General features: G+C 42.5%; 1 protein-coding gene across 2 annotated transcripts in view; it reads left to right on the forward strand.

Annotated features, from left to right (window-relative positions):
• RASGRP3 (RAS guanyl releasing protein 3 (calcium and DAG-regulated)) overlaps window positions 1-16,029 on the forward strand; it is a 50,351-nt gene extending 34,322 nt beyond the window's left edge. The window contains exons 10-17 of one of the 2 annotated variants that reach the window (XM_009880400.1): window positions 427-504; window positions 4,375-4,488; window positions 7,076-7,191; window positions 8,004-8,151; window positions 11,538-11,574; window positions 14,021-14,146; window positions 14,688-15,052; window positions 15,561-16,029. In XM_009880400.1, coding sequence (XP_009878702.1) covers window positions 427-504; window positions 4,375-4,488; window positions 7,076-7,191; window positions 8,004-8,151; window positions 11,538-11,574; window positions 14,021-14,146; window positions 14,688-15,052; window positions 15,561-15,569 — 993 coding nt within the window. In that variant the 3' untranslated portion in view covers window positions 15,570-16,029. Of the gene's footprint in view, window positions 1-426; window positions 505-4,371; window positions 4,489-7,075; window positions 7,192-8,003; window positions 8,152-11,537; window positions 11,575-14,020; window positions 14,147-14,687; window positions 15,053-15,560 lie in introns of both variants that reach the window. The other variant, XM_009880399.1, reaches the window with a different exon arrangement.
• The last annotated feature ends 1,815 nt before the right edge of the window (window positions 16,030-17,844 follow it).

Below are 17,844 nucleotides of genomic sequence, written 5' to 3' on the forward strand. Positions count from 1 at the left end.
CTTTACAACTTCTTTCCTGCAGTTTTTGTGTTCACCAAGTTATTTCTCTGAGATCTGTCATGACCATTGAACTGCTAGAAGAATGTTTTGCATAAAGGTGGTCTTTGGTGCCAATGTTCCCCTTTGGAGAAGGTCAGCATGCAGCCCCTCGCACTTGACATGTTTGGGTGCAGGTTGTGACAGCCTCTAAGTACAGTGCCTGGTCGGATCAGTACAGGCATGACCAGCAATGTGTGCTCACCAGCACGCATTGGATTATGTTAGCTCTGTGGAAAGCTGCAAGCAGCTTTGGCATGTATCCTTAGCTCTGAGTAGCAAAATTTTTTGTTTAGCCTCAGTGGAAGGTATACCTCTGCTAACAAGCCTGGCATAACTAACCCAGTCTAATAAATATTACCCTTTTTTTTTTCTCTTTCTTACATGTAGCTGTCCCTGGACCTCTATCACACTGAGGATGATATCTACAAGCTTTCACTGGTGCTGGAACCAAGGAACTCCAAATCTGTAGGTCATCTTTTACTGCATTTTGACATATTGCTTATTTTGTCTGCATGCAGCTGGTTAAACTTTTGAATGACAGTTAACGTGTTTCCTTATTCATATTCTCATAAAGGTTTTTAGTGTGTGCACTTGTACACAGTCACTATTTATAGGTTTTTGTGCATATTGAGAGAAGTAAATAGTGAAACATGCCAGACTTCATTATTAATTGTTTTTCAACAAAACCTCTGCAAGTCATGGAAAACATAGTTCTGCTTTATGTGAAGATATCCTTTGTAAGTTTACATCAATTATTTATTGCGTGACCAGTACTTCATTTTCTGGATGCTGGTGCTGTTATATAAAACAACACTGAGTCCAAAGATTTGTTTTAGGTAAGCCATAGCATTAGCTGTAGTGTTTTCAAAACTGTTTGCTTATATAAGTCTGAGGGTACAGATAAATCTCCTAAATAATAGTTGAATTTCATTTAAAGCTTTACTCTCTCTTCTGCTGCCAAAGTCTGGGGACTCTTCTTCCCTCTGAGCACTTCATCAGTCCATTAACATCCTTATTACCTATCATATCCAGCATGTGATTCTTTCAGGCTGAGCTCTTTTAAGTCTGACACTGACAGAAACTAAGGGTGGCTGGAAAGGCTTAGCAGGGTGCAAGGGCAGAGTCCAGAAGTCTGAGGTGATTCATTGCAGGGCTTTTTAAGTTTTTGAAGTATTCTTCAAAGCAATGAAGGAAGGTGAACCCCTTAATTTCCAAGTGTAGTGTTTTTCTGGGTTTTAAGATAGTTTATCACACTTGGAGACCAGTTTGAGGACTCTGTGTGTGTGCACTTTTAGTGGTCAATGATGAGCAATAGTAAGGAAGCTATTGAATATTTCCACAGTCAACACTAACTCAGTTTGAACACCTGGAATTTCATTACTGAGTCTCCAGTACCTGTTGGATATGATTTGACCATAACAATTCCCATTTATCGCAGTCATTCTTGCTCCCTCGTGCTCCCATTACTGCCAGCAAACTTGCGATTGTTACAGCTCTATGTTGTGGAAGGACTAACGGGCCACTACTGTAAATGAAGAAAATTATCACGTTGCTACTTTGATCTCCAGCCTGAGCTTTAAGAAGGACAAAAGTGATAAAAACAGTGCTGTGAACTTTAACAGTACCCAGCAATTGTGGGAGACTTCTGCATGACGATCAATGAATAACCAGTGACATTGAGCTGTTGCAGCACCCTGATGGGTAGAAAGCTACAGCTGAATCGACAGAAGCCGAACTGTTTGAAGCATACTTCTCTTTGATGGAGTGCCAAAGCACACAAGATATTTTAGAGGGGAAAGAATCTGTAAAGCTTTTGTATGTGGAAAAATTTGTCAAAGGCAACGTGACAGCGTAGTTATATCCTTCTAAATGCTTCTTGATTTATTGTTGTACGGGTACAACTCCCATGCAGGTGTACTGCAGAGGAAGCGCCGCCGGCTGCTGTGGTCGTTTTCAAGGCAAAAGTGGAGCTGATCTGTTACCATATGAGCCTGCTGTCAATTTGAGCAAGACTTTCATTCTGCTAAAACTGGGAAGACACTCCTCAGACACTGTAGCAGCCTAAAAAAAACCTGAAGACCGACCACCAGTTGTAGTATAGCATCTCCCTGTCACACTGTCCCACTTTTTCCTGTGCATTAATTACCTTCTTGTTGGGGGTTTTTACTAGTACAGCTGTTGGCTAGAATACAACTTTGCCTGGTACAGTTGTGCCACTGAAGACAAACTTACATAGGTTTTTTGCCTCTGAGTAGGATTTATTTCCATGCCAAAACATGCAGAGGTTTGCATCCATCTGAAAATGCTTTTTAAAACTATGACACCATTATCCCTTTGCTGGTGAAACAGACAGGAGATACAGGCCTCATCACAAACAGCATGACCAGATACAGTGTTTCTGAACATTCAGTAAATTCAGTTCAGTAGTCTCTAGACACTGGTTAGTACCTTTCCTCATAGCATGCATTTCAAATACATAAATAAAATTACGATTGTTCATACGAGTCTATGACAGGAATAGGAGGAACCGATATTTCCCTTTGGTTAATGGACAGTAACATGAAGTTTTCCTTGCAACTTGTCAAAAAACATAAAAATTGAATGAGGCTCCAAATGAAACAGCCCAGAAAAAAAAGAGGAATGCTCCAGTGTATTCAGTCTCTTTCTGCCATTGTGCACTTAGACCAGCAGGAGTTGAAAGCTCTCTGTGAGGACTTTGTAGTCTAGCACCACTCTGACACTTTAATACTGATGCTTTGAGTCCCTTTAAGAATTTCTTAAGAGCAGAAACGTCAAATTTCTTCTCTGACCACAGAGAACACCACAATAATGACATTACATGTTATCGTGTAACATGTCTATAAAAGACTGCTGCGTTTCTGCATATTTTTAGAGCAAAGAACACTTGCCAGCATGTTGGTCCATCGCTGTGTGGTGACATTAAGTTTAGGATTAAAAAATTCTGCCAGTGCTTTTGGCATATAGAGCTGGATGTCTGGGTTCAATGTATTTCCTGTTGAAATTGAATTCTGTGGATACAGGGATTTTTTTTCTTCCTTAAACTTACCTGTGCAGATTTGTATGATGAGTCAAGAGCCACTGAGGAACTGATAAAAGCTGTTCTGACAATTGCATAAGGAAAAGCCAAATGAGTAAAGCAACTCACTAACGCATCCTTTTTTATTTCCTTACCAAACACGATAGAGTATGACCTTGTTACCATTTTTCATCTCAGTGTCAAAGTCTACAATACCTTTGTTATACACAATAACAACTATTACTTTTTTAGATAGCTTAATGATCTCCCTCTTAACTCACACCATTTAGTAGGGAGACAGATGGGACCCAGGTTTCTTGCTCATTGGCTAATATGGGGGCCTTCTGAGCCTGTGGGTTATCTTCCTCCTGATGCTAACCATGCTGAATTTTTTCTGCTTTACACCCCTTCACCTGCTGGATGTCCAGTGGCAGATGCAGAAGAAAGCCTGTATGCCTTGCAGTATTTTTCATGCTGCCTGGTGGGTTTTGAAGCTTTACCTGACTGTGTTCAGGTTTCTCCTATATTTTCTACTTGAACAAACTGAGCTGCGTGCCAGAGCTTCTCCCAAAGTACTGTAGTGGCGTGGAGGGAGTCGGGCTGCGTGCTCTGTGCATCAAGTGAGCTGTCAGCTACCGTTTCATCAGGACCAAGCTGTTTTCAAAATAAAATAGTCTGCCTAGTGTTATCTGGAGAGGAAGTCAAAGGTTAGCACCCTTTCTGCTCAGGCTGCCTAAATGAATTAAGCTGTGTGTCCTGGCGCATCTCAACTGGAAACTGGTGGGGTGCTGAGCACAATTTTGCCCTGCTCCTGCATCCTGCCCTCTTCTTGGTGCTGCACAGAACAGGAGCATTAACTTATTCAAGCCACTGCAGTGCAGTCCTTCGCGTTGCTCCTGGGCATGGTCCCTCTGGCAGGGAGCTGGGGCCGGCCTGCGTTGTGATGGCAAGTTCCTTGGGGGCTGTATTGGGAAGGAGAAAAGCAGGATTCTGGGCTTATACATTTCTGATGCCCACTTTGTCCAGAGACTCTCCTTCCTTTCCTCTTCCTCTGAGTCTCATTGCTCTTGAGCAAAGCTGAGAAACAGCAGTGAGGAAAGTCTGCTTGGTTTTGCTTCTGAGTTCGCTTGGCACTGCAGCTGCTAGCGTAGCTGCAAGGTGCCACGGAGACCCCAACTGAAGCTATTAGTGGGGTAGTTTGTTGTTGTAGCTCTGACATATGCAGCTGCTTTTAATGGGAAATTTAACTTCGCAATTCAGATTTGAAAATCTTTGTGTTCTGATCCATCTCTCAGCAGCCTACCTCCCCAACGACTCCTAACAAGCCAGTAGTGCCACTGGAGTGGGCATCTGGAGTGGTACCAAAACCCGACCCTACAGTCATTAACAAGCACATAAGAAAGCTGGTGGACGTAAGTATTTCAAATAATATATTGGCTGAAGAGAACAATACCTTTGACATTGTCATCACTATAATTAATTTCAATCTTTTCAATAAATTGTTACGGTTGGGATTAATTTCAGGCATCCGATAACAAATTTGAGCTTTTACTGGTACTTTGAGAAATATTTATTTTGCTCCTGCAATCAGTGATGGGATTAGTAAGCAGCTTTTGGGATGCAAAGGAGCAAACTTTCAAGAGCATCCAAAGCCTGGCTGCTGTTCAATAGGTTTGATTAGCAAATATAAATTGAAAGGGCAAAGTTGAGTTTTCACAGCTCTAGTCATGCAGTTTACATCTGGTAACAGACAGCTGGAAACAAAAATACTCAGAAATAAGGAGTCATGCATTAATGGGTCCAGAAAAGCTTTCTGAAAACCCTCCCCTGCACCAAGTGGTGCACTGTGCCAATTTGCAGGCAAACAACAGGTTTCTTGGCAGCTGTATGTTAGTGCCATATGGCCAAGCTCTCCAAAGGCCACAGATCAAGTCTACTGCTCAGGACAGTATACCAGAAACTGATTAGGAACTGATTATCCAACATGCCAAGGTTAAAATAATATTCCTGTTCTCTAACGAGCCACCTGAGAGAATGCAAATGCTGACTAGCAAATTCCCTGTTGGTAGTTGCTTTTTCAAGAGTGATGATGGGTGGGAGGTACCGCCTCTGCCCTCTGGGTAGCTCCCAGCTGTCATTTGACTGTCCAGAGCATATTATGCATAATAACGATAGCACTAGCTTGGTATCACTTTAAAAATCTGGGCATAAGGTCATGGACAATTATAGCTGGGATCTTCCAGCTTCAGTTTGGAAAGTAACGTGTTAGGTAATGCAAACAAACCCAAAGACTACCGGGTTCCTTTGGAGAGACTGAGCCCTGCTGTGTTGGTGTGTAAGGGACTTTTAGTGATGTGAGCAGTGTGCAGAGGAACCAGGAATGTGTTGTAGATAATGAAGCAAGATTTCCTTCTGCTTTTTACAAATTAATAACTAAGTCTGGGAGGAACTATTAAATTCTGACCTTGTCTGTGTTACAGAACATTAATTGGGGTTACGTTGTTAAAATAATTTAAACTAGGTCTTCAGTTCTCTCACTCAGACTTGAAATACATCTTGAGGTTTACTTTTTGTAAATGCTCTTTCTTAAAAAAACTTTCATTTTTCTCTTAATGTGGGATGCAAGAACTGCACATGCTATTCCTGTGTTGCTTTTGTCAGTGCCATATGTGTTGATGAAAAACACTGCACATCCAAATCTCACTTTGATAGTTTGTTTAAATAGGGAGTCTGTTGCAACTCCTTAGTCTTTACAGAATGTGCTCGGTGGGGGCTTGTTCTTGTTTTTGCATGTAGGGGAGATGTGGTCCCCCATTCTACAATTTTGGCCTTGTTTGGGATATATGATGTTGAGATCGGCAGGATTAGAACATGGTTTGGGGCTGTTACGGATACAGCTTACGAAGAGGCTCGTACCACTCTGTGCAGCTGTCTTACTTTTGGCAGTCTGTCATTTACTAGCTGCTTTGAGTGGTGCTTTAATGCATTGGTTTTATAACTAAAAGTGTTGAATAATACTTGGGTTTGCATATTGATTCCTTGACAATGTATTTTTGAGGTCTGCCAGTCATTGGTTACAGGTCATTTGATAGAGGCTTAGAAATTGGCTTCATCCCATTCTCATTACAGTAAGGACAATGCCTTTCAGAGGTCTCAGGATATTAAATTCTTGTCTTTGCCAACCAAATCTTAATCTAATGAGATAATTTGTGCTTTGATATGTGATAATTTGTGCTTTGATATGTGTCTTTCAGATAGTTGTGTTGACTTTGACATGCATGTTTTTCCCATTAGTGTCACAGGTAGCTTTAACGACCCTTACACATCTCTGCAATCAGTAAGAGAGAATATAGTGACTCCTTAGCAGCTAAGGAGGGCTTCTGTCACTTTATGCAAACGTTGATATTTGATCCCATGTCTGTTTTTACTTATTGGTAAGCTGGGGGAAGGTTGATAGGAGGGAAAGGTTGTTAAATACAAAGTGCTTATGATCTGGATGTCAAAGTATTAGTAAACAAATCAGATTGAAACAGCATTGTGGCGGAGCAGAGGTGACCAGCTATAAGAGAAGTGAAGCTAAAAGCATCTGAAGTACTCATGGGAAAGCTGCTGTTGGGTTGTTTTTGTTTTATTTCTTTTTTTGTGATTAAAAATCATACTTAATGAAGCAAAAGGAATATGTCACATGGACAGAATTTTAGTGACATTTCCAATCAAGAAAAATAAAGCAAGAATAATTATGTCTGAAGATGTGTGAAAGACCATCACTAGATAGATACTGAGGTTTAGTTTTCTTTAAAAATTAGACATTTTTCCCCTACAGTCAAATAAATATGCATATTGAAGTACTGAGTAGGAACAAAAGGAATAAAACAAGGCAGCAGAGCATCTGATTAGTAATGCTGAACATTAATTTACATGCGATTATAAGGTTGAAGAGCTGGTATAGATTCAGGGTAGGCTGGATATTAGGACAATAATTTCCTTTTTTTTCCCCAGTCTGTCTTTAGGAACTACGATCATGACCACGATGGCTATATTTCTCAGGAAGACTTTGAAAGTATAGCTGCCAACTTCCCCTTTTTGGACTCTTTCTGTGTGCTGGACAAAGACCAGTAAGTTTGGAGATTTCTTTGTGGGTTTTTTTTCTTTTCCTCAATTTAAAAACTCATGAAAACCGAATATTGAAGGAACAGTGTCTCCCAAGCTTCTTGTGTCTGACTCCTCACTTAAGCAACTGAAGATCACTGAAGGCTGAATTCTGTTCTCATTTAACTTCTTATGCTGTAGTCAGTCCTATAAGACCACCTGAGTTGAAGTTCTGCTTTACCTAGTACTTTCCAAATCTTTTATGCAATAGCTCAATGAGGAATTCCCACTGGGACTGAGTCACAACCGCTAGAGTACAACCAAATAACAGTGGAGGTGCTGTACCCAGACCAGGCATCAGACTGATGAAACAAATAAGTTGTGTACAGGACAGGGGAAATGAGTGTATGTAGCAGACCGAGGGTAACAAATATCCTAGAAGGTATATATAGTATATGTTTCCTACCCAGTTGGGCTTGATAATTCTTGTTGGCCAGAATCTCTGTGACTGTCAAGGCTGGTGGTCAGCCAGGGACATAACTGCTTGGTCTGTGTAAGCAGTAGGTTGAGATCCTTCGCTTAATGGCCCAGTCTGTGCTCTGATACTGTGAACAGGTGAGAAAACAAGGTCCATAATACAAGTTCAGTGTTTACTGTTTAATGAAGGATAAGAACCACAAAGGCTCTAAGGGTTTGGGGTTTTTTTATCTGCCAGGACTGTTGCAGCTCTTTCAAATAATGTGCTTTATGTGCCGCATGCTTTTTGCAGTGAGAAAATCCTGAACAGTTCAGTGCCATGAGCAGTGGCAGATCTACTCTACCTTTTTTTCCCTAACAGAGATGGTCTTATAAGCAAAGAAGAAATGATGGCTTACTTTCTGAGAGCTAAATCCCAGTTCCAGTGTAAAATGGGACCAGGGTTTATTCATAACTTTCAGGAGATGACCTATCTTAAACCAACTTTCTGTGAGCACTGCGCAGGATTTGTAAGTATATTTTTAATAATAGTATACCTTCAACATTTTTTTTACCCTTTGACATAGACAGGGTGAAATTGTCTCCGTGCATTGCTGAAGTCTCACGGCCAAATATCTCATTGCATTCAGAAGCACGAAACATTTACTCATGTTGTAACTGTGCTATCCAATTTTGTTTTAGTGGTTCCTGAAAGCATTTGTAAGAATTACTGCTGTGGGGCAGGGGCAGGGAGGAGAATAAAATTATGTTAGCTAAAGGGTATTAGAAACTATATGAATGGCTTTACTTGGTTTATCTTAAGTTCTTTAATTTGGCTTGATTTCCCATGTAAACAAGCTAAAGGGAGAATGGGTGTCTGGAACAGAGGATGTAGATGAAGCAAAAGCCGTTCTTTCTCAGGAAACTGCACATGGCAACATAGCTATGTTCATAATTCTCTGAATGGCTGTAACAGCCTTAATCCTTTCTCTATTGAATTAACAGATCTTCTAATTTGGTCAAGAAATCAAAAGTGCTTCCAGCAGTTCTGTACAATAAGGATTTTTTGAATTTATTTTTGGGGGTTTTTAAATTCACTTTTTCTGTCAGCCATAACTTACCAGATGCCACTTATTAAAGTGCTCTGTACATAGCTGGGAAATTGATTTTGTGAACATTTTTGTGGCTCATAAACCTCCTCCAACTTTTCCGCTTCAAACCAAGCATAGTAAAGAAAAAGGAATTACTATGATTTAAAAGTTACTTTAATGCACGCACCCTGCTGAAATCAAATGTCCACATTGAGACAGCTAAAGCAATTAGGGCAGAGGACCATGTCCTCTGCTTACATGTGGACCACATACAGGTTGTAAACTCAGACCATCATCCCTGCTCTCCAGCACAGATGTGCCTCTGCTATTGGCAGCAAAATCTCCAGCTTGTACTACATTAACTTTTCCACTAAGTAATATTTCTTTGTGTTTGAAAGTAACGATAACAGCATGGCGAAGTGCAAAAAAGTGCCTCCATTCAGACCAGCTCTGGTGTTCCTGCTCTTGTCCGTGTTCCCATCTTCTGCTCGCTTCTTTTGCGATGTGTCAGTCTTGTTCAGATGTTCGCGGTCCCTATTGCAACTGCTGATCAAGGCCACGGGGAAGAAGGAATTCCACCCATTTCCACTAGAACTGCAAAAACCTTGGAGGCGACATGGTCAATGCTGATTCAGGAGCATGCTGGTGCGCTCTTGAGGTGACAGCTCCAGCAGACTGATGGGGCAGAGGAGGTCGCTGGCCTGAGCCTATTGTTTCAGGCTGCCTGCAGCCTCAGGAAGACGTCATTGTGTTCGTGACACTTGGTTCGTGTTTGGAAGGCTTCCATAGCAAAGCAAGGCCTGAGGACTGCCCTACAATGTCCTCTCCAACAGATATTTTTCTCCCACATCAATTTGCTAATTGGCTATTGTTGGATTTTTCATGTCTCCCTGATTACATCCAGTGCAGGAATACAAATGAGTAAGGGGTTGTACAGGAAATGGAAATAAGGTCATTTTTCCTGTCAACTCACTGGAGTCATTGCCATTGTCCTGTGGATGAGTTGGGCTGATAGGACAGGAACCAACTACAAAATCTGCTGGATATTTGTTCTGCATTTCAGTGTTGCTCATCCAGGGGTGGAAACCTAATTTCAAACCAATGCACTGGTTCAGTCAAAATAATGTGCACTGGCAGTGCAGGAGGATGAATTGACATGACAGTGCAATGCACACAGTATTCAATAAAATATCTGTTATTAAAACTATATGAACTTTAAAGGTCAAGCTAAAACCTAGTGCCATTAAGCAGCAGGCAACTGATATGGCCATGGCCAGTCACAGTTCCGTCCCACAGCTTGAGTTGCAGTGCGTGGCAGGGCAGGTGACCGGCCGTCCTGCTGAGGTTTATAATCTGAATTTGCACAGATCCTCTTACCTCGGAGCTGGCTCAAGGCGGCAAAGCTGTGTTAGACAGATTCAAAGCTTTAAGTCAGAATTCACAACATGGCACTTCAGCTAAGCTTTCGCTGCCATGTGTAACCACAACACTGGTGCCAAATTTGAGTAGGAGGAAGGTGCAAAGCTAAGAAGCTGAGGAGAAAGCTCTTCTGTGGGAACAGATTAGAGCTTAAATGAAAGAAATAACGATCTATGTCTCTTAGAGTGATCCTGGCAAAGAGACCTGGGGAAAAACGTCATTGCTGCTCTTCCAAGAGGGACTGTGGGGCTCCACTGTCGCTGCCTGACCACAGCAACTGCATTCACTGTGCATATATACAGAATTAGCAGGAAAAGAGAGCAAGCAACAGGCTTTCTATGGACCCTTCTTCCACTGTTGTCCCTTCTGTTCTTTTAGTCACTGTTCTTCCACCTTGTCTAATCTATTTTGCTTTCTCCAAGCCCCCATTGTTCCTTGCAAATTCTTTTGTGCAGTGGATGGGAAATTTTCCCCCAGAATCTTCCTATGCTGTTTATTTTACTCTTTCCTTTGTATTCTGAATGTTCTCCAGCTCTTCCTTTTGAACGTTTCTTTAATGACCATATTAATGCCGTGCACTGTGTGCATGAATTCTTAGAAGTATGGTGAGGAGCCACATGCAGTTTCAGCTGCCTGGATGTGCTCACCCTCCCTGGTAATGTTTCAGATGAGTTCAGGATAAATAAACACTGGAGACACCAATTTTTTTTCTTCAATGCTAGAGCAAGAAAAACTGCCACAATCCTGCTCATGTTGCAGTGAAAGCTTCTCAAAAGTGGGCCCGCACGCACTGCCTCCTGGAAGCTTAGCATTGCGTTGTTATGTACATCAACAAGGACAGCTTCTGTGAGGAGGCAAGGATGGAATTTAGTGGCTTTTCTGCCTGTTTCAGTCTTCAACCTTTTTTTTAAATGAAAAAAGTCAGGGGGACAAATCAGTTGATTGCCATGGCTAGGTGTGGCGGGGACCAGAATGAAGAACCTAATTTTTATCCCCAGCAGTGTTTTCTTCTTCTGTGTTTGAATGGCGTAGGTCATTCATGTATCTGGAGAGTGGACGTACACTGGAAAATCCCCCACAGATAACATTAAGTAAGCCTAGAAGCAGAATGTCCTCTGCTGGTTTCAGTACACTTGATATGATGGCAATTTTTCACTCCTTCCTGGAAACAGATGTCATTGGTGTCTCTCCTTCTCCGGTAGTCCCACTGTAAGTAGTAGAAATAAGGGGGAAGCCACACAAGTCTTATCACAATTAGAGAGGGAGGTCTGCCTAACAGGAAGGGTGTTAAGAGCAGTTGTATCCTGTTTGTGCTTTTGTAGCCATTGGTACTTCCTCATTGTGACCTTGTTTTCCTTCCAGCTTTCTTTTCTGATTCCTTGACGTTCTTTTGTCTTTCTTTGCAGCTCTGGGGTATAATCAAACAAGGCTACAAATGCAAAGGTAAATAAATATTGCATGGATTTTTCAAGCTATAGGTGGTGGGTTTTGGCACAAGTAGGTCAACTGTACTTTTTACTAAAATGACATCTGTTCATCCCAGTTTTGCTTATACACTTAGTGTGTGAACAGTGACTGCTGGTACGCTATGAAGTTTCACTGCATTAGGGGACATAGCACCAGTAGGTTCTGTGAGCTGAAGGTCCAAAGCAGCCACTGACTCCATAAGGTGTCGCTTTCTACCAGCAAAGACCTTGCACCTTGGAAAACCAAGTGTCCTCATCCTAACACCAAGATATCCTGAAATATACCTCCTGAGACTCGGGGGTCAGGAAAAGGTCTGCTGGCAATGCTGTCTGTCATGTACATCCGCATGCCTGTAGTGAGGCCTAACTGGCCTGGCAATGCGATAGTGGCTGAGCTAGAAATAGAGAAATATTTAATTCCTAGACTGCCCAGCAGATCTCATTGGAAGATCTTCTGCAGACATACAACTAAAAAAAAGAATTCTAGAGCTCTTACAGCCCTCTCTGTTGCTTTCATAAAATGTTTAATTTCTTACGCAGTACTTGCACCATACTGAGCAGGTCAAACCGACAATGACATTGTAGTGGTCCTCATTGGCTTTGAATTCCTGGACCTATTTATTTCTCAAGCAGCCCAGCTCTGGCTGAAGGTCACTGTTGATTTTCACAGTTGTAGTTGCATCTCACTGATTCACAGGGGAACATTCACGCTGAGCTTCATAGTTGTATTTATATACCCTCTTTTCCCTTAGTCTCACACTGGCTCCCAGGAGAAGGGTGAAGAATTGGTGGGATTTTTTTTTAGGATCCACCATATTCCCGTCTCCCTCTACCCATGAACATCTCTTCCTCACGGGAAGTTGTCTGTGGCTAAACCAATGTATGTAATGCAGCCATTCCTGATTACTGTAGTCCAAACAGCTACGAAAGGACTAGGTGCGATCTATACTTTTACTGGTAGGATGAGGGAAGGAAGACAGGATTTGTCACAGCAGCCCTGTAAACTCAACTTGAGAGCTGAAAGCTGAGCTCTGTCCTGCATCATTGCTTGTAACAGTGGCCCAGTGGAGTGAGAGCAAAAGCAGTTCTGTAGAGTCAAAATTGTAGGCAATGGAGCATGAGAGTAAGAGAGCAGAACTGTTTGCTCATCTCTCACTGTGTTCAACAAGTGTAATTCATGCCTGCCCTTTGCTGCAGCAGCTACCAGCTGCTCCATACGCTGGCATCACTAGAGTGCTGCACCCGTCAGGGATGATTTCTGCCTTTGAGCACATAGCTGTCATCTTCTATTTTGAACCTCTGACACTGTGCTAGCAGGAGCAGGGAGGGAGTTAATCTGTTCAGGTTTGCTGCTTACCCCAGCACTGGGGATAATGAGATAAAACTAGACTGTGTGGTCTACAAGTGATGAAAGAGGTTCCCCACTACCAAGAGAGATCTTTATAATATTTGGCCGGGGGGTGGTGGTGGTGGTGGTGGTGTTACATTTAGGGCAGAGAAAACCACAGCTGGGCAGGTGCTTCTGTATTAGTCATATGAACAAGGTGATGGGAGAAACCAGAACTCTCACCCATCATGCTAGAGCTGCTGCTCTGAGCAGAACTGTTCTTTTAGCAGAGAGTTATAAACAACGCTTTGGCAATGGCTCACCTAGAACAAAATATTAGGTCATGAAGCAGCAACAGAGAAACAATTGGAAATTGACGGAAATGTTCAAACAAGGGCAAGGGACACAGAGGAGAGAGACCCTGTGTTTGAGGCACACATCCTCCACCCTTTGGCCCTTTCTTGCAGATAGGATTTGTACTGTAGTCAGAGAAATGTACCTGGTGGGTATATCTGCAGGTATGCAAAGCCCAGCCGAGGCCAGGTGTGCAGGCACTCCACCAATTTCATCCAGGTCGATGATGCACAGCCACAGAGCTTACTCTGTGCTGATGTTGCTTGATAAGCTACTTAAGTGAGTTTTAACCTACAGTGGTCTACATTAACCTCCAGCTGTCCTTCCAGCGGCTCAAAGTATAGACTCTCCAGTGTCTTCTGACCAAGTGTGTTTACTATAATGGGCCCTGCTTGGTCAAATAAAAAAAACCAACAATTTTTTTTTTGAGACTTGTGCAGTGGAGCAGAAGCCTTATGCATGGCATACACGGGATCACACCAGTAATTCCAGATCTCTTCCTTGAAACTAATTTCTGATGAAAATATCATCCCCCTCTTCCCTTCTGCTGCCATGGAAATGATCCATTTTTTTGTAACACTCTTCACACCAAATGATCCATTTCTGAAACTCCCTTCGCGCCTTCTGTCAAAGTATTTGTTCCTTCAAAGTCCCTCCTAGTATCTGCCTGCTACTAGCCCTGAGGCATTACCAGATAGTTGTGACTTTCCATTTGGTGACTGGACGATTCCTTTCTGTACAGATTGCGGTGCCAACTGTCATAAGCAATGCAGAGACCTGCTGGTGCTGGCGTGCAGGAAATTTTCCAGAGGAACCTCAGTAGGCAGCAACCATGGCTCTCTGCCTAACAGTCCGTCTCTGCCTCCAGGTGAGAGCACTTTTGCTCCTATTTTAAACCATTTCTGGAATCCTCTCCAACAGCCAGTGTCCTTGCTGCCGTTTTTAATTTTTCCGTTGCATCAACACACAGAGCAGCACATGTACTTTCCACTGCACCGTGGCTTGTGCTCGGCGCTTGAATTACAACATCCCTTTCTGCAGTGATGGCCTTAGTCTGCTGCCTGAGGCTTCCTATCCTCTACACTGGCACTGCTATCCCAGCTGAAAAGAAATCAAATTATAATTAGGGAAATTGCACTTCTCCTTATAAGCCACTTAGGGGCAGGGGCTGGGAGACATAGGGCACAATTTTAGCTCTGCCTTATCCCCTGAGCACGCCGATGGAGGGAGAAGGAAATGTGTGTACACAAGGCCAGAATCAGTTTCCAAGCAGTATATGGATATTGCTAATTATACCACTGCTTCATATAGGGGGGTGTTACCTCCCCCCTGCCCCAGGCTTAAGTTATCTTTTGGTACAGAACTTGAAGTAGAATATTTAAAATAAACAGTTCCACCCTCTCTTTCAGTCCAAGATGAAGTATTTGAATTTCCCAGTGTTGCTGCGGAACACCAGGACCTCGATGGCAGAGCTATCACCCTCGTCACTGGGTCTTCGCGGAAAATTTCGGTGCGGCTGCAGCGGGCGACCACCAGCCAAGCAACACAGACAGAACCACTGTGGCATGAGCCAGGCTGGAATGATTCAGGTTCCCATACTTTCCCCAAAATGAAGTCCAAGTTCCACGGCAAAGCCGGGAAGAACAAAGGCTTTGCAAAATGGGAGAACGAAAAGCCCAACGTGCAGGCTGATATAGAGATAGAAGCCGAGGCCCCACAACACATACAGGACCACAATGGAATAGAAACCCTCCCAGAAACACAAGAATCTGAGGTGAGTTGCAAAAGAAGCCAAGACAGTTAAAAATCTGTGAGAGTCTGAGGTCTCATAAGGTTATTTTATGAATTTCAGGACGCTTTTTCAGTCAAATTTGCCATTGCATCTTGGCACAAGAGTTACTTTCAGAAGAATGCCAAATCATCCATAGATACCTATTCTCTACACTGCAGTGTGCATTTACTGTAACACTGTAATGGGGGGGTTGGCGCTTGGTGTCAGTATGTACTTTTAGGAGTTGAGCACCTTTCTTTTTGGAAATCATTAAAATAGCCTAGTGGATATCTGACCAAATTCTGTGCTGTTGTACCCTTGCAATGCACAGTTCAGGGCTCCATGTTAGATTCAGAAGAATTAGCATTCTGATAAATATACGAGCCAGGCTAGGACAGGATATTGGTCCAATTTCTGTTGCTGTCGCCCATAAGCTTTACACTTCCAAAGCTTTACACTTTTTTTGACGATCTTTGCTAGCATGTAAGTGCCTATTTTCTTTTGGTTACAGGATAGCTGATTGCTCACCCTGAAGCACAGAAAAATGAAGACGACAACTGTAACACAGCAAGAGTTGATGGACTGTGACAGACCACATTTGGCCATGAGAAGTTTTCCTGTACCTCGTGCTTTTAAATTCAACCACTGCCCTGTTTTCTTAGCTGAAAGGTGTTATAAAGCACTATTTATTTTCTCACGAGTAAGCCATTTGGATGAACGTTGCACGGACACAGCAGAACGGATCTCTGCACTCAGTGTTTTCTCTTGTCTGATTTTTGTGGAAACTTCCTCTACGTGCCAGTGAGGATATATTTGGCCTCCTTTAAATATACTGCATCATATCGGTGTGTCTGCCAGCAACAACAATGGTGAGGACAGAAGCCAAGCATCTAAGTTTGTTCAATAACACTCCTTTTCCAGAGGCTCATAGTGATCTTTTAAGGAAAGAAGTAGGTGTGTATGTTGATTAAAATCTCAAACAAAAACCTTTCACAAAGTCTTCTATGCTGAAATTCTTTGCACAACTGGGGTTTTGAATCTTGGCCGTGTTTACATTGCTACAGTGAGCATATTGGTGTTCAGCACAGGGATACCAGTTCCCAGACTGGGAATCCTTCAAATAGGCAGCACATGGCTGAGACTGAAGGAATTCCAAGACACTATGCATATGTCTGGTTACACTGCAATAGAGAGGGATCCTCTCTGCCAGCGCTGATTATGGTAAAATTAGCATGTAATAAACACCTCAGTTTTAAGTGTGTCTGTGTATGCGATACGTTTTTCTCTGGTTAGCAACCTGTACATGTTAAGACTAAACATACTGAAAAGCAACCTCCAAGTTAGCAGTTTGCTCATGTAGGATATAGCACCTGAATCTGTAATGGCCTGAGAAGCGGATTTGAAGTGGGATTTCTCTGAAGCATTAAGTTACTTAAGGAGCACAGCCCTCAGCTGGAAAAAGAGAAAAAAACAAAACAGCACAAAGCTCAAACCTGGAAGGTGCATTCCAAATTGTCACATGTATTATTCTTCTAACCCCAGCTCGCCACAAAAATAGGTGTGTATGGGGAGCATACATTCTGAATTAAAGCAACTGTATTCCTACAAAATTCAAGTTATTGCCCCCTTCACCAAGTTATAAGCCCTCAAAACCAGAGAGTACATTCATAGAGCTCCCTAACCAAACGAAGAACTGCACTCCTCTGTGGTAATTTGACTGTAATCTGCACTGCGACTACATGATGCCTGCTCAGGTTTGCATCTTGAATCCTGCAAGTTTCCTTTGTTTTCCAAAACAACTAGTAATGATGGTAAATCTGGGGAGAGAAAAAAAAAGAGAACGTGCTCTTACTGTTTTAAACTCTGAGCAATAAGCACTGCAGGAAGCACTGATTTCCAACCTAGGATGAGGGCCAGAAGCACCCTTCACTCTTACTGCTATGGGCAAAGAACAGGCATTAATAAATATACAGTCTTTATTTCCTGTGGTGGGTCAGGTGACAGGTCACAACAGGCTGACCGCACAGCTACCGTTACAGCGTATGGCTTGCACACAATGAAAATGATGTGGTAGAAAATTTGAATAGAGAAATTTGGTTATGATCCAGGCTGTTGATGGATCTGTTGAGATAAGCCTTTTAACGCTTTATAAATGAAATATTCATGTCCAACTTCATTCTTACCATCACATAAGAGTTTTAAACAGCATTTAATCTCTAGACCTCAGCCTCTTTCTTGCAGGCTTTTAAAAGTTAGTCGTAACCCTTACTCTGAAATGTACCTGCTTTCCTGTTTCTGTCAGGCCCACAAACCATGCCCGTCTTCATTTTTGTTGTCAGATAAGAATAGTTCTCATACACGATCTTATCTTCACACTTACCTACTCCCCAAGATACTTACAAGCTTCTTGCCTAAAATATTTAGAAGTGGAGGTGCTCTATGTTCCTCAGAGGAAGGCCTTTTCAAGGACACAGTTTTTTTCCACATATACTGTCATCAAGGAATAGACTCACATTTGAGCAAGAAAAGTGATGTCTTTTACAGAAGCAGCTCCCACTTTCTGGGCGACCATTGTACGAACAATTAGATTGCTTAAGTTTCAGCCTGCTGTAGAGATTTCATCAATGCATCTCTTGCAAGCCTGGTAGCTTTGGTCAGCCAGGTGCTTCCCTCAGTAGCAGTTGCAGATCAAGCACAGACTGCAGGCTCACACAGCTGATCCTTCTAAGGAAAATACTACAGAGACCAAAGAGGACTAATGCTAGGTGAAAGTTTCAAGGACCTACTCCTGCTGG

This window comes from Charadrius vociferus, unplaced genomic scaffold (assembly GCF_000708025.1).
Source record: "Charadrius vociferus isolate BGI_N301 unplaced genomic scaffold, ASM70802v2 scaffold62, whole genome shotgun sequence".
Lineage (NCBI taxonomy): Eukaryota > Metazoa > Chordata > Aves > Charadriiformes > Charadriidae > Charadrius > Charadrius vociferus.